The sequence below is a fragment of the Callorhinus ursinus genome, unplaced genomic scaffold (assembly GCF_003265705.2).
Source record: "Callorhinus ursinus isolate GAN/ISIS: 27379988/994484 unplaced genomic scaffold, GSC_fseal_2.0 scaffold19, whole genome shotgun sequence".
Lineage (NCBI taxonomy): Eukaryota > Metazoa > Chordata > Mammalia > Carnivora > Otariidae > Callorhinus > Callorhinus ursinus.
The window spans coordinates 35,469,016-35,483,310 of record NW_027397081.1 but is presented as its reverse complement, the minus strand read 5'-3'; the positions used below and the strand labels follow the sequence as shown (position 1 = coordinate 35,483,310).

The 14,295-nt window shown below is 33.4% G+C and overlaps 1 protein-coding gene across 1 annotated transcript; it reads left to right on the top strand.

Annotated features, from left to right (window-relative positions):
* The first annotated feature begins 204 nt into the window (after positions 1–204).
* On the top strand, positions 205–621 carry LOC112840541 (small ribosomal subunit protein uS8-like). Its single transcript, XM_073904053.1, has one exon. The coding sequence runs from the start codon at positions 205–207 to the stop codon at positions 559–561; it is 357 nt and encodes a 118-aa protein (XP_073760154.1). The 3' UTR covers positions 562–621.
* Positions 622–14,295: the final 13,674 nt, after the last annotated feature.

Genomic DNA, 14,295 nt, shown 5'->3' with positions numbered 1-14,295 from the left:
TTTCTGAGATGTTCCAGGTAACTGGTTATTAAGCAAACTCTTTCAACCAATTCAAGAATAATAGGCTTTAACTGGCTTTTTGTTCTGTGGTAAGTGATAAGACTTCATTAGAGGTGTAAGAAAAGACAACTGCAACATCCAGATCTGTCTAAAGTTTTAAAAATCTTTTTAAGGCTCTTTCTAACATCCTTCTGTGCCACCATAATGGTGCGCATGAATGTCCTGGCAGATGCTCTCAAGAGCATTACCAATGCTGAGAAGAGAGGCAAATGCCAGGTTCTTATTAGGCCGTACTCCAAAGTCATCCTCCGGTTTCTCACTGTGATGATGATGAAGCATGGTTACATTGGCGAATTTGAAACCATTGATGATCACAGAGCGGGGAAGATTGTTGTGAACCTCATGGGCAGGTTAAACAAGTGTGGAGTGATCAGTCCCAGATTTGATGTACGACTGAAAGATCTAGAAAAATGGCAGAATAACCTGCTCCCGTCCCGCCAGTTTGGTTTCATTGTACTGACAACCTCAGCCGGCGTCATGGACCACGAAGAAGCAAGATGAAAACACACAGGAGGGAAAATCCCAGGATTCTTTTTCTAGGGATGTAATACATACTTGCAAATAAAATGCCTCAATGGGAAAAAAAATAATAAAAATCTTTTTAAGATTTTTAAGATTAAAGATTAAATCAATGGATTCACTAGCAGAAACAAATGAACTATGTATTTTAACCACCAAATATTTATTTTATATTTTCTCTCCTATCAACACCTTATTCTTTTCATTGAAATTAATAAAACGGAGAAAAGTACAAAAGTTATTCAGTATTCTATATCCTCTCAAAATAGCCACTGTTAATATTTTGGCATATTTCTTTCCATTCATCGTTTAAGTTTTAACTATAGGATTACATTGTGTACATAATTTTCTCATAATTTTTATCTTTTTTTCACTTAACATTATATCATAAAAATTGTTTTTATGATAACTTTTTGTGCCATTTTAATAATTACAAAATATTTCATTATATCAGTAATTCCTATAATGTATTTAACAATTGTACTTAATGTACATTATTTTTTGGTTAACACATGTAATGTTGCATTGAATATCTTTGTGTATTAACACCACTTGGGATGCCTCATAGGACAAAATTATCAGATATGGGATTAGTTCATTTTCAAAATGCTAATTGATACACACTTCCCTAAATTTATATATCTAATTACTAATATCAAGATCTTTTCATGAGAATGTTTTGATGGTGGCAACTGGAAGAACATGGGACCCTTCATCAATGGATATTACTTTCCCATATGTTATAGGTTTCATTGTGTCCCCCAAAAAAGATATGTTAAAGCCTTAATTCCTAGTACTTCAAAATGCGATGTTATTTAGAAATAGGGTTGTGGAAGATATAAATAAAGATGAAGTCATACCTGACTAGGGTGGGTGCTCAACCCTATGACTGGTGTCCTTCTAAGCAGAAAGGAGGAGAAACAGACCCATGAGGGGGGAATATCATATAACAATTAAAGCATAGAGGAGTGAAATTATGCAGCTACAAACAAAGGGATGCTGAGGATTGCATGCAATCCATCAGAAATTATGAAGAGACAAGGAAGGATCCTCCCATATAAGTTTAGAGAGAAGATGGCCTTTTTGACATCTTAATTATGGACTTTTAGCCACAGTGTCCTGTGAGACAATAAATTTCTGCTGTTTTGCAGCATCTAGTTTGTGGTAGTTTGTTATGGTAGTCCTAGGAAAGTAATACACCACACAAACAGCACATTCTCACACACATATATACACTCTCTACCCAATCTTCTTTTAACTGTCATTTTTCCTTCTGCAGATACTTTCTGTTTACATTACTAATTCAAGTAGATTCTTTCTATTTCAATCTTGGAGCTGACCTGCCTCTGGCCACCTAAGACCTTGTTCATGCATATGTTTATCTTAGTTCAAAACCTCCAGTGTTTTTGTTTGTTGGTTTGTTGTTGTTGTTTTTCCTGGCTTATTTATTCCTAGGGCATCAAGTCTCTTTTTATGGTTTCTGATTGTCTAAAAGAGATCCCAATATTTCTCTTTTCATTGATCTCTTCATTTAACCTTTCATATTTAGTTACCTCTCACCTTTGGGTATCTTTTCTCATTTTCCCAAAAGTCTATTTTAAATTTATTTAGATATTTATTGAATCAACATTTTAAAAAAAACACCCTCACACTTGTAGTTTTATTATAGTGGCCTCCTCTAACAAAAAGAAAAATATTTATATAAACAGACGATATGGGAGGTACTTGTATGTTTATTATGAAAACGGCTTTTTTACGTATTAAAGGAAAATATCTTGCAACTACTGGGAATCAGTACCGAGTTTACTCAGTGAGTTACAGTTTGAATAAACTTGTTATTTACATTTGAAGTCTTTGCTTTTTCGTTTTTCAACAGAGATGTTTAACAATGAATTTTAATAATAAACTGCCACATTATTCACTTTAGTTGATTTAGAGCAATGATGTTTAGAGAACTGAGAAAGTTGATTAAAATAACTTGTATTTGTCAACCAGGCCTATAAATTTTGTAGTAGTTTAATAATTCCTTTTGCTCAAATTTAAACTAAGCTGTTAGTTTGCTCTCGTTTAGAGGTTGTGAAAGGCAAAAAAAAGAAGACATCCCCTCTATAAATTTTATCAGGCCACAAAGTCCTCACAATCTAAGTACATAGAGTAGTGTTTTAGAAACATGTTTTATCAAGACCAGCATCTTAAGGTTCTTTTCCTTTCCTTTCCTCATTTCTTTTCTTTTCTTTCTTTTCTTATTTTTTTAAGATTTTATTTTTAAGTAATCTCTTCATCCAATGTGGGGCTTGAATTCACAATCCTGAGAGCAAGAGTCACATGCTCCATCCACTGAGCCAGCCAGGCACCCCTAGTCTCTTTTCTAATAGTATTACCATTCCTACATTCCTTGGATATAGAAACTCTGAAATGCCACTGCTGTAATTCATAGTTTTTCTCTATGTAAAGCATTTATTTGGAAATATCTAGAAAGAGGTGTGATCTATTCACTTTAAGAAGTTATTTTATCCTGCAAACAATGTAACTAATTTATGCCTTCACTGATGTAGGAAATAAAGATATAGACTTTTCTTTCTCCAAATAAATTCCAAAATAATGATAAAGCTTCTCTTTCTCTCTCTGGAGAGGAGGATGTAGCCAGAAGTTTTCCTAATTTGGGGGTCATTCTTCTGAAATACATTTCACCACGTGTACAGGTACAATCTGTTCCTTACCACATTATGCTGTCAAGATTGGGGCTTGGGGAACTGGTGCAAGCTGTTGCTCTAGCTGCTGATTTTGCAATGAGAAATAAAATCTCTTTGTCTCTGACTCAGAAGCAGGAACTCTTTAAAACCTACACACACACACACACCACATACAAATATAGTATATGTTTGTATATGCATTATGTTGATCTAGATATGGATATAGAGATAGAGCTAATAAATAGAGGTTTATACACACACAGCTGCAGGCTTATTAGCTCATTAGTAGAATAGGAACCCAGACCCTTCTAATTTAACAGATGTCCGTTACACTGTAGTACTGCTGAAGGTTTAAATTTGCTGTAGACAGATTTATAATATGGAGTGTACATTAAATCATAGTATTCTATAATGCCAAATTTCCTGATTTTGAAAAATGTACTGTTGTGTAAGAGACTGTCCTGGTTCTTAGAAAATATACACTGAAGCATTAAGAACTAAATCTGGAATTTACCTCACATGGTTCAGAAAAAAAGTCAAAAGAGAGAAATTTATAAAGTAAGTGTAGCAAACATTCACAATTGGTGAAACTGGGTGAAATGTATATGGAAACTCTCCCAAAGACCCCCAGAAATGCCTCTTGATCAGTTATAACTAAATTTATTAGATCTCTTGCTGTAAGGGAAAACCTCACTCTGACCATCTTAGTAGTGTCTCAAAATGGGTGAATAATGAGGATAAAAAGACAAGTCTTGACAGATGGGAAGCTGATTAGGATTGTGGAGGTTGCTAATGAAATGCCTTTAGATTGGTGAGCGCAGCAAAAAGAGTCTTGATATAGTTCTTGATGAGCAAGCTATTAGTTTTGTTAAGTAATCTGTTTCATTGGTTCAGTCTTATCTCCTTGGAGTAGACATCCTGGAGAAGCACCTAAGACATTTTTGCTTGATAACAGTATTAACATGGGGACAGGAAATTTTATTGCCTTTAGTTTTCATCTTGAAAGTTTTTAAATAAATTTTAATTATAGAAGAATACAAATTTGTAAATAATGCATAGATAGTCTCAGCTATCTATATAGTCATTGGGGTAAAATATTAACTAACTGGAAAGACTGTCTAAAAATAGCAAATGAATAATTAAATAGATAAACATCATTAAAATAAAGGTCTCTATGAGTTTAGTCATCATAACTTCACAGTCATGCAATACCAGAGTAGAATAATGTCTTAACTACACATCCTTGTTGTTAAATCAGATTACTGAGCAAAAAAGTCAGCAATCCCTGTGACTCTATGAACAGTTCTTTTATGTGCAAATGTCAGAAATCATGTATGAGTTCACAAAAATAAACATTGCAGAAATCATGTACATTTGTGTAAAAATATATTATACATAAGCAATGTAGAAAGCTCATAAAGTCTGTTTCCAACAGGTGGTTGTTACTAATTATGCTATAATTGTTTGATCCAAATTTATAGTCACCTTTATATAACACACTGCTATGAGAAATTTGCCAAGAATATTAATGATCATAAATCATCATCTTGTGGTATTTTTATTTTCCACTTTTCACAATATTTTTAAATGTGTGGATTTGCTGTGTGAAAATGCTAAAATATATCAAAATGCATAACAAGACTCAATGTTATCCTTTTAAGTTTTAAAGTTTCTTGTTATTTTCCTGCCATGTTTCTGCAAATGTATAAGTTTCATACTGAGAACACAATAATCTCAAAATTGAAAGAACAATATTCCATTTTCAAGCATTCTCAATACATTATATCACAGTTTATACTTTTTATACACTTACATTGTTTATATGTGAATATCTATTGGCACACACATCACTACATATGGAATAAAATATATCAAAAAATGCATACTCAGTGTATCAATGCCTTCAAAATTAAGAAGCAAAGCAACAAATTTTTTATAAACCATTATAAATGTTCACATATATGTTACATATATATATGATCTCTCTCTCCATGCATATAAAGATTATTTATTATGTATATCTTTTTATATATGTATATAAATTTTTAATATATGTATTAAATATATTTATGCATATATATGCATACATACATACACACATAGCCATATGCTTATTTGAAAGGCAAATTTCTCAGGCTTATTTTTTAATGTCACCTTCTGCTCTTTAACATGTTCACTTCCTTAGAAGCGTAAGTACCAATTCTCAGCTACTTAAATATTGTCTAACATTATAGTGAAAACAAGCAAAAGTGTTGCATAAAAGAGGCACAATCAAGCTTCCTTTATGGATGGGCATGGATTGTAGAGCTTCATTTGCATTTTTCAAAATCACACTTGCACATTTTCCTGGGGGCATGAATCTGTGGTGACATATTGATATCACACTTTCTAAAGCATGATCACAGAAATAGATCTATGAATAATTGAGCTAACCCAAACCATAATATAATTTAATATATTCATAAGTAGCATACCTGCACTTATAAATTTCTGGTGTTGTTCAAATGTTTTATGTTAAATTTATAAGATAACTGTAATATTAAAGATTGTCCTTAGGTTTGTTCATTATTGATGACTTTCTGGGTAGGTTTCTTTTTAATAGTTTGACTGATGGTATTTGATTTTTATACCATACAGTTCTTATTAGTTTTTAAAAATAGTTTGTAGTAAGTTATATTTTCACTGATCCACTTTTGACTGGAGCAGCAAATTTCAGGTTATTCACTGTGTGAATTGAGACATTATTATTATTATTATTTATTTAGGAATTTCTTTTTTAAGATTTTATTTATTTATTTTAGAGAGAATGAAAGAGCATGAGCAAGGGGAGGAGTATGGGGGAGGGAGAAGGAGAGCCTCCTCAGCAGACTGAGTGCAGAGCCCAATATGGGACTTGACCTCATTGATTCTGAGATCATGACATGAGCTGAAACCAAGAATCCGATGCTTAACCAACTGAGCCACCCAGGCACCACTAGACATATTTAATTTTGTGATGTACTTTTCTTTCTTTCTTTCTTTCTTTCTTTCTTTCTTTCTTTCTTTCTTTCTCTTTCTTTCTTTCTTTCTTTCTTCTTTCTTTCTTTCTTTCTTTCTTTCTTTCTTTCTTTCTTTCTTTCTCTCTCTCTCTCTTTCTTTCTTTCTCTCTCTCTCTTTCTTTCTTTCTTTCATTACTTTTTTTTGTCCTTAAAATGAGTTTTTATGTGAACAGCATAGTGGAATTGTAGTTGAGAGAAAGGTGGCAGATAGATGCAGACTGGGCTGGAATTTATACTGCCATAAACTGCCTGTATGAGTGTAACAATTATTACTATCTCTGTGCTTCAGTTTTCTTGTCTGAAAAAGATGACCTACTTTAGAATTTGTATGAATATTATATGAGCTAATTCATGTTAAACATGAATTATAAACAGCAGCAATTAATTAACCAGCATGTATTAAAGACAATAACACCACACTATATTCCTCAGAGTTGAAAGAGGTACTCTAATATATGGTTCACATGAATCAAATTTTAAAATGTAGGTAATTTTTAAGTTAGCTATTCTACTTACAGGAATTTATTTCATAGAACTATTCACACAAGTATGCAAAAATAAATACCTAAAATTGCACTATTGACAATGTTGAATTATTGGAAAATAACTAAATTTTCACAATAGAAAATTGTTTTAAAATGTCAAGAGTCTTGTGCTTAAATAACTTGCAGCTGATGTAAAGATGACAAGGAAAAAGCCTACATCAATTTTGTGAATGTGGGAAAATATAGAACAGTATGGCCCCATCTAGTAAATATTGGTGTCTTTATATTTTTTATTTTTTAAGAATTTTTATTTATTCATTTTAGAGAGAGAGAGAGAGTGCACATGAGAGCTGGGGAAGGGCACAGTGAGAGGGAGAGAGAGAATCTTAAGCAGACTCCCAGATGAGCATGGAGCCTGTTGTAGGGCTGAGATCATGATCTAAGCCAAAATCAAGAGTCAGATGCTTAACCAAGTGAGTCACCCAAGAGCCCAATATTGGTATGTTTCAATGCAAAACTGAAAAACTCATACCAAAGTGTGGTGAGAAAAGGTAATTTCAGAATACATTTAATATTAACAAAAACACCACCAACAAAAAACCTCATATTTATATAAACTAGTCCATATAGAAAAATATTTATCACATTAGCATACTATTTGCAAAGAGTTAATAGTGGATATCTTTGTCAGTGAGATACGGAAAGCTATGTTTTCTATTTTATATATGTTTTTATTATTTGATGTTTTCATAACAAACATTTATTACTTTTGTAATAAGAATAACATTTGATGTTGAAATAAGTACAGAAAACCATAAGTAATGTAACAATAATGATTTGGGGACTTAAAATCACTGTTACTCTAATTAAAAAAAATAACATGTTTATGTTTTTAAATTACTTTTGTCCATATCATCAAACACAGTAAATATAACTTATCCGCTGCTTCCAAAGATACCTTCATTATACTCACAATTGTGGGTCTGTGCATGCAGTTAGCCCTACCTGCACTTTTCTTCATTGTCTATTTAAAGTCTGCCTAATTTTTCACCACACATTTTTTATGAATCTTTATTAACCAGTTTAATCCACAACTCTGGAATTCCTTATCTACCTTTCAATTTGACTAACATATCTTTTTAAAATGTAATATACTGTTGCTGTTATTATATGATCATTATTTTTAAAAAAAATTTGTTCATTCATTCATTTGTTCATTCATTTATATCTCTATTCTTCCTTACTTGGTGTTTATCTTCTTGAGGTGTGTTTCTTTAAATTTATTTGTTTGTCTCCTTACAAAATCACCCATAATAACTGTGTCTGCATACTTAGTTGATTGATTGACAAAGTAATTATAGTTTGGATAGGATAATAACCATTTTTGCCAATATTTACATATTCAAGTAAATTATTCCTGAACATAAAGTGATAAAAAAGTGCATATTCAAATTTCCTATTGCCTGAAGAAAAGAATAATGAAATCTGAGTCTACAGGGAAAAACACTTAAAAGGCATTTTCACAGAGTGCTTCTAGCAACATGAATTTTATCTGTGATCCTGAGAAGTCCATAATACTCAAGGGATCAGGGGACATCAGGAGTCTCAAAGCATTCTTGAAAGTTTGACTTTGCCTGGAGAAATGCAATGCAAGTTACACCCAGCCATTATTGTTTTCTGTAGCCGAGGTCAAATTTTGTTATTTAAAAAAAAATGTTTTAAGTTTTTTAAAAGCAAAAGATTTTTCCTGTAGGGAAGAAGCACTTAAAGAAATGAATTGTGTATATTTGTTTACTATATGAGCCTTCTGTTGTACTCATACCAAGAATACAGATAGCAATATATAAACTCTGTAAATATCATGGTTAAGAAATGAACAGTTGGCCTTAAAAATAAAATCCATTTATATATGAAATGGAAATGTAGTGTGAGGTATCAACTATCATAAATAATAGGTGTACTGAACCTATGGGTACATAGGGTATCTAGAAAAAAAATATATATATACACACACACATACACTTTGGTACTGAAATGATTAATTTAAAGAAAATATTAAATGTTAGATTGAAAGCACTCATCAAATCAAATCAATATGTGTGACTATGAAAATTTCTTATATTGTCATTGATTTATTAAAATTTAACTAGAACAAACATAAAATGTCTGCACTGACTTCTCCTTTAGAAATGAGAAAATTGAAGTCCAGAAAGGTAATAAACAGAAAAAAAGTTACTAATAAAATTTGTTTCATGACTTCTTATTCCATGCTGTCTCCAAACATCACTTATGGATGAAAACTGTTGAACTCACTCAAAATATCACCAAGAGACCTCTTTTCCTTAAGATTTTATTTATTTACTTGTCAGAGAGATAGAGACAGAACACAAGCAGGGGGAGTGGTAGGCAGAAGGGGAGAAGCAGACTCCCAACTGGGCAAGGAGCCCAATGCGGGACTTGATCCCAGGATGCTGGGATCATGACCTGAGCTGAAGGCAGAAGCTTAACTGAGGCACCCAGGTATCCCACCAAGAGACCTCTTAATAAGGTAAAGCTAAATTTATTCAGACTTAACTTCAGTAAGGAAGCACACTAACTTAACATCTTGACAGTGTCTCAGAAAGGGAAAAAGAAGTGGAATATTTATAATGCTTTCTATTTAGGTCATGTGATTAAAATTTCAAGACAGAGAACTTATTAGGATTGGATAAAGTTTGTGATATTTTAAAGTTGTTTAGGATTGGTGAACACATGAACAACCATCTTAAAGTGAGTTTTGAAAGCAAGCTATACTTGATAAGTAGTTGACAAGTTGTCCAACTGAGTAGACTATCTGATAAATCTATCTGTAAGAATTTCCTTAAAGAAATAATAAACTTATTTACTGGTTTATGGTCTTATCTTTCTCATACAGAAGTTTCCTGAAGAACACAAGTAAGTCATGTTGATATAGGTCATCTACATTCTTATATGTCATGCTGACATATCAAGTCAATTTTCAGTTCTAGTTTATAGTCATTATTAGCCCAAGTTGGAATTAGCCTGGGGAAGTAATCAGTCCAATTCACACCATGGTATGAAGAGTCATGAATACACATCAAGATTTCAGTGGTGGTTGTTTCAACCACTATAGATAGATGATTGGTAGATGATAGATGGATAGATAGATAGATAAATATAGCTATAGATAGATATAGGTGATATATCGATATAGATATATGTTTTTGTAGAATATTTCCATGTTGGGATATTTAATTGGACAATAGGTAGTAAACAACATTTAAAACTCTGAAGATTATACATTTAAATGCTGAAATGTAGATAAATTCTAAGAAAAGGATTAAGATAAAAAATTTTACTTACTTCAAATAAGGAGCCAAAATATCCTCAATTAAATCAAAGCTACAGATTCTATTCCCAATCCGAAAGTTGAGAGAGTAGCATATAGGAATAATAGTCAAATATTCCATTTTTATGATTTTGTTTATTTATTTCCTCGATATTAACAATATTAAAAATTTTAGATGTAAACAGGGACAGAAGTACAATATTCTTGCTTTAAAATAAACAACCTCAAGTGGCGAATATTACGTCTAGGGCAGCTCCGTTTTGAAATAATGCCTTGTGGTTTCATAAACTCTTTGAGTGAAAATTTCTATGACCTTACTGACATTATGTATCTACCCTGTCAATCTTTGAATGCTTGCTTTTTCCCACTCTCCTTGCCTCCTGAAAGCATGATATAAAGAGGCTTGAGAGCAGAAATAAGCCATCCAAAATTCACCTTAAGTTTTTATGGTTTCAAATCCCAAATTAAGACCTGTATTTATTTTTTCCTGCAAAAACTGAATTATCTTGTGATCACTTTTTCTGAGATGTGGAAACAATGGGTCAAAATGAACCTTGAATGTTTTTGATAATTAGGAAGTTCTAGAGGAGTTAGTATTGAAAAGCTAATGTTAAATCACAACATTCCCATTCATATTTCAGTTCCCAGGTAAGCTATTGGTTACCATGAGTTAGTTAAGTAACATGTGACTATTTCAGAAAAGTTAGGAAACCCATTGTCTGAAATAGCCAGTGAGACTAGGAAAATTCCATAAATGGTTCTTAGTAAAGACTACAGAAAATTTGTAAATGACTGTTAACCTCTTACAAGTGAAGAATTTATTTCTTTGAGATAAACTTGTACTTAATCTTAGTTTTAACTAAATTGTAACTCTTCTTTGGAAATGGTATCTTCTTTCTTTTTTTAAAAAAAAATATTGTTATGCTAATCACCATATATTACATCATTAGTTTTTGATGTAGTGTTCCATGACTCATTGTTTGTGCATAACACCCAGTGCTCCATTCAGAACATGCCCTCTTTAATACCCATCACCAGTTTAACCCATTCTCCCACCCCCTCCCCCTCTAGAACCCTCAGTTTGTTTTTCAGAGTTCATCGTCTCTCATGGTTCATCTCAGGGTATGTGCTATAGCAGGAGGGGAAGAGTGGTATCTTCTTTCTAAGCTAGAACATTAAGTAGATAAATGGAATCATGCTTAAGTCTTATCTCATCTTTATAACATAGCTAAGTTATTGGCCTCTTTGTCAGATAAGTGTAAATTCACAGGGAAGTTAAACTTTATGTTTATGATTGTGGATATGTGAAAAGTAAGAAGGGCTTTAGTAAACCTTTGGAGCATGGCTATTCAAGCATGTTGTTGATTGTCCTAGGAAAACAAAACAAAACAAAACAGATATTGACTATCCTGACCCAATGGCTCACTAAAGAAAACAGAACACAGAACTATAATAATAGAATACATGTGGAAAATTCAAGATGGAGGTGTAAGAAGATCTTGAGGTCACCTCTTCCCACTGACACAGCAAGCCTATAATTACAATGGAATAATTCCCTCTAAAGGGGACCTAGAAACTAGATAAATAGAGCCTCTACAAGAGACAGCACCAAGATGGGTAGAAGACAGAGACACACGGTCTCACTGAGGGAAACACACACACACACACACACACACACACACACACACACACACACACAAAACACCCCAGGCAAGGCAGTCCATGGTTAAGAGGGATCTTAAATGTATGGAATATTTTCCTGAGGAACAAGAGATTTGAGCTCCACATCAGTCATCCCAATCCTTAAATTATGCACCAAAATACATGGTTTTGAAAACCAATAGGGAATATGTCCAGAAAAACTATACAACTGTAAGGAAAGGAAAACCTGCTCTAAAAAGGCTCAAGTACAGACTTGCTCAACCTGGAAACCAGAGGAAAAAAACAACATATTGAAAAGTACATGACCTATAGGTAAAGGAGACCCTCTTAGTAATCTTGAAACACCTGCCAGAGAAGCAGGAAGTAGTAGCCTCTCCCCAGGTAGAGACACTGGCAGTAGCCATTTTTGTTAGTTATTTAGTCATGCTGATCATGGCACTAATGATTGCCATTTTGGAATCCTCCCTCTAGACTGTTAATGCAAGGAAGTGAGCACCACTTAGAGCCCCACAAAACCTTGCACATAGGCTAGGCCTCACAGCCTATGGTAGGATAACCCCATCTACTAGCATAACCACAGTTGTTGCAGTGGGGTTTCAAGGTCAGCTGTGTCAGGGGCAAGGCCTTGTAACCAGTGAAGCTGTAAGCCATCTCTTTCCACCAGATGACCCATAGCAGTCATGACCAGGCCTCACAGACAGCTAGGTTGGCAGCCAGCCACACCCACAAATATGCCTGCAGAAGTCATGTCCAGCTACATGCGAAGGGCACATGTAGCTCACACAGAGGACAATCTGGAGAACCTGGCTCTCTCAGCCCTACAGGACATCTCCTACATAAGACCATTCCTTTAAGACTGGAAAATTAAAAATGGATGAAAAACTTAAAAGTGAGGCATGAAACAATAAAAGTGCTATAAGAGAACACAGCCAGAAACCTCTTTGGCATTGGCTGTAGCAATTTCTTTCTAGATATGTCTCTTGAGACAAAGGAAACAATATATGTGTTTATATATATCAAAGATTTGAATGTATTAAAGATTTGAATATAAGACCTAAAACCATAGGTAGAAGAAAACAGGCAGTAAGCTTTTTTACATCAGTCTTAGAAATATTTTTCTGAATCTGTCTCCTCACGCGAAGACAACAAAAACAAAAATAAACAAATAGGACTACCTCAAACTAAAAAGCCTTTGCACAGTGAAAGAAACCATCAATGAAGTAAAAGGCAACCTACTGAATGGGAGAAGGTATTTGTAAATGATATAATGAATAAGGGGTTAACATTCAAAATATTTAAAGAACTCATACAACTCAATATCAATAAAAAACATAAACAATCTAATTTAAAAAACAGGCAGAGGATCAGAATGGATTTATTTTTTTTAAAGAAGACACAAATGGCCAATAGGCAAATAAGAAGATTCTCATTACCACTAACCATCAGAGAAATGCAAATCAAAACCACAATGGGATATCACCTCACACCTGTCAGAATAGTTATAAAAAAAAAAGAAATAACAACTGTTGGCAAGGATGCTCTTAAAAAATTGGAAATAGAACTACCATGCAACCCAGCAATTCAACTTCTAGATATTTATCTGAAATAAACAAATAAACAAAACCCAGTAATTTGAAAAGACATATGCATCCCTATGTTCATCACAGCATTATTTACAATAGTCAGGGTATAGAAACAAACTAAATGCACATCAATAGGTGAATGGATAAAGAAGATGTAATGTAGATTTAGAAATATAATGTGTAATATATAATGGGATATTACTCATCCATAGAAAAGAGTAAGATCTTGTAATTTGTGACACTATAGATGGACCTTGAAGGTATTATTCTAAATGAAATAAATCTGGCAGAGAAAGACAAATGTCATTTAATTTCATTCATATGTGCCATCTAAAAAACAAAACAAGTGGCGCCTGGGTGTTTCAGTCAGTTAGGCATCTACCTTTGGCTCAGGTCATCATCCCAGGGTCCTAAAATTGAGCTTCCTGTCAGGCTCCCTGTTCAGCTGGGAGTCTGCTTCTCTCTACCCTTCCCCCTACTGTGTGCGCTTTCTCTCTCTTTCTCTCTCTTTCAAATAAATAAACAAATAAATAAATAAATAAAATTAAAAAAACAAAGCAAAACAAAACAAATTAACAAATAAAACAAAACAGAAACAGACTCATAAGTACAGAGAACAAACTGACAACTGCCAGAGGTAAGGGAATTGGGAGCATGGGCAAAATGGGTAAAAGGGATTAAAAGGCACAATTTTCTAAATATAACATAAAACAAGCCAAAGAATGATGTGAGTCACCAGAATAGGTAAGGGGCTAGGAAGATTTTCTTCTGGTCTTCGGAGACCATATGGCCCTGCTGACACCTTGATTTTGGACTTCTGGCTTCGGAACTGTGGGAGAATACATTCCTGTTTGAGCCCCCAAGTCTGTGGTAATTATTACAATAACCTCATAAAATGAATCCACA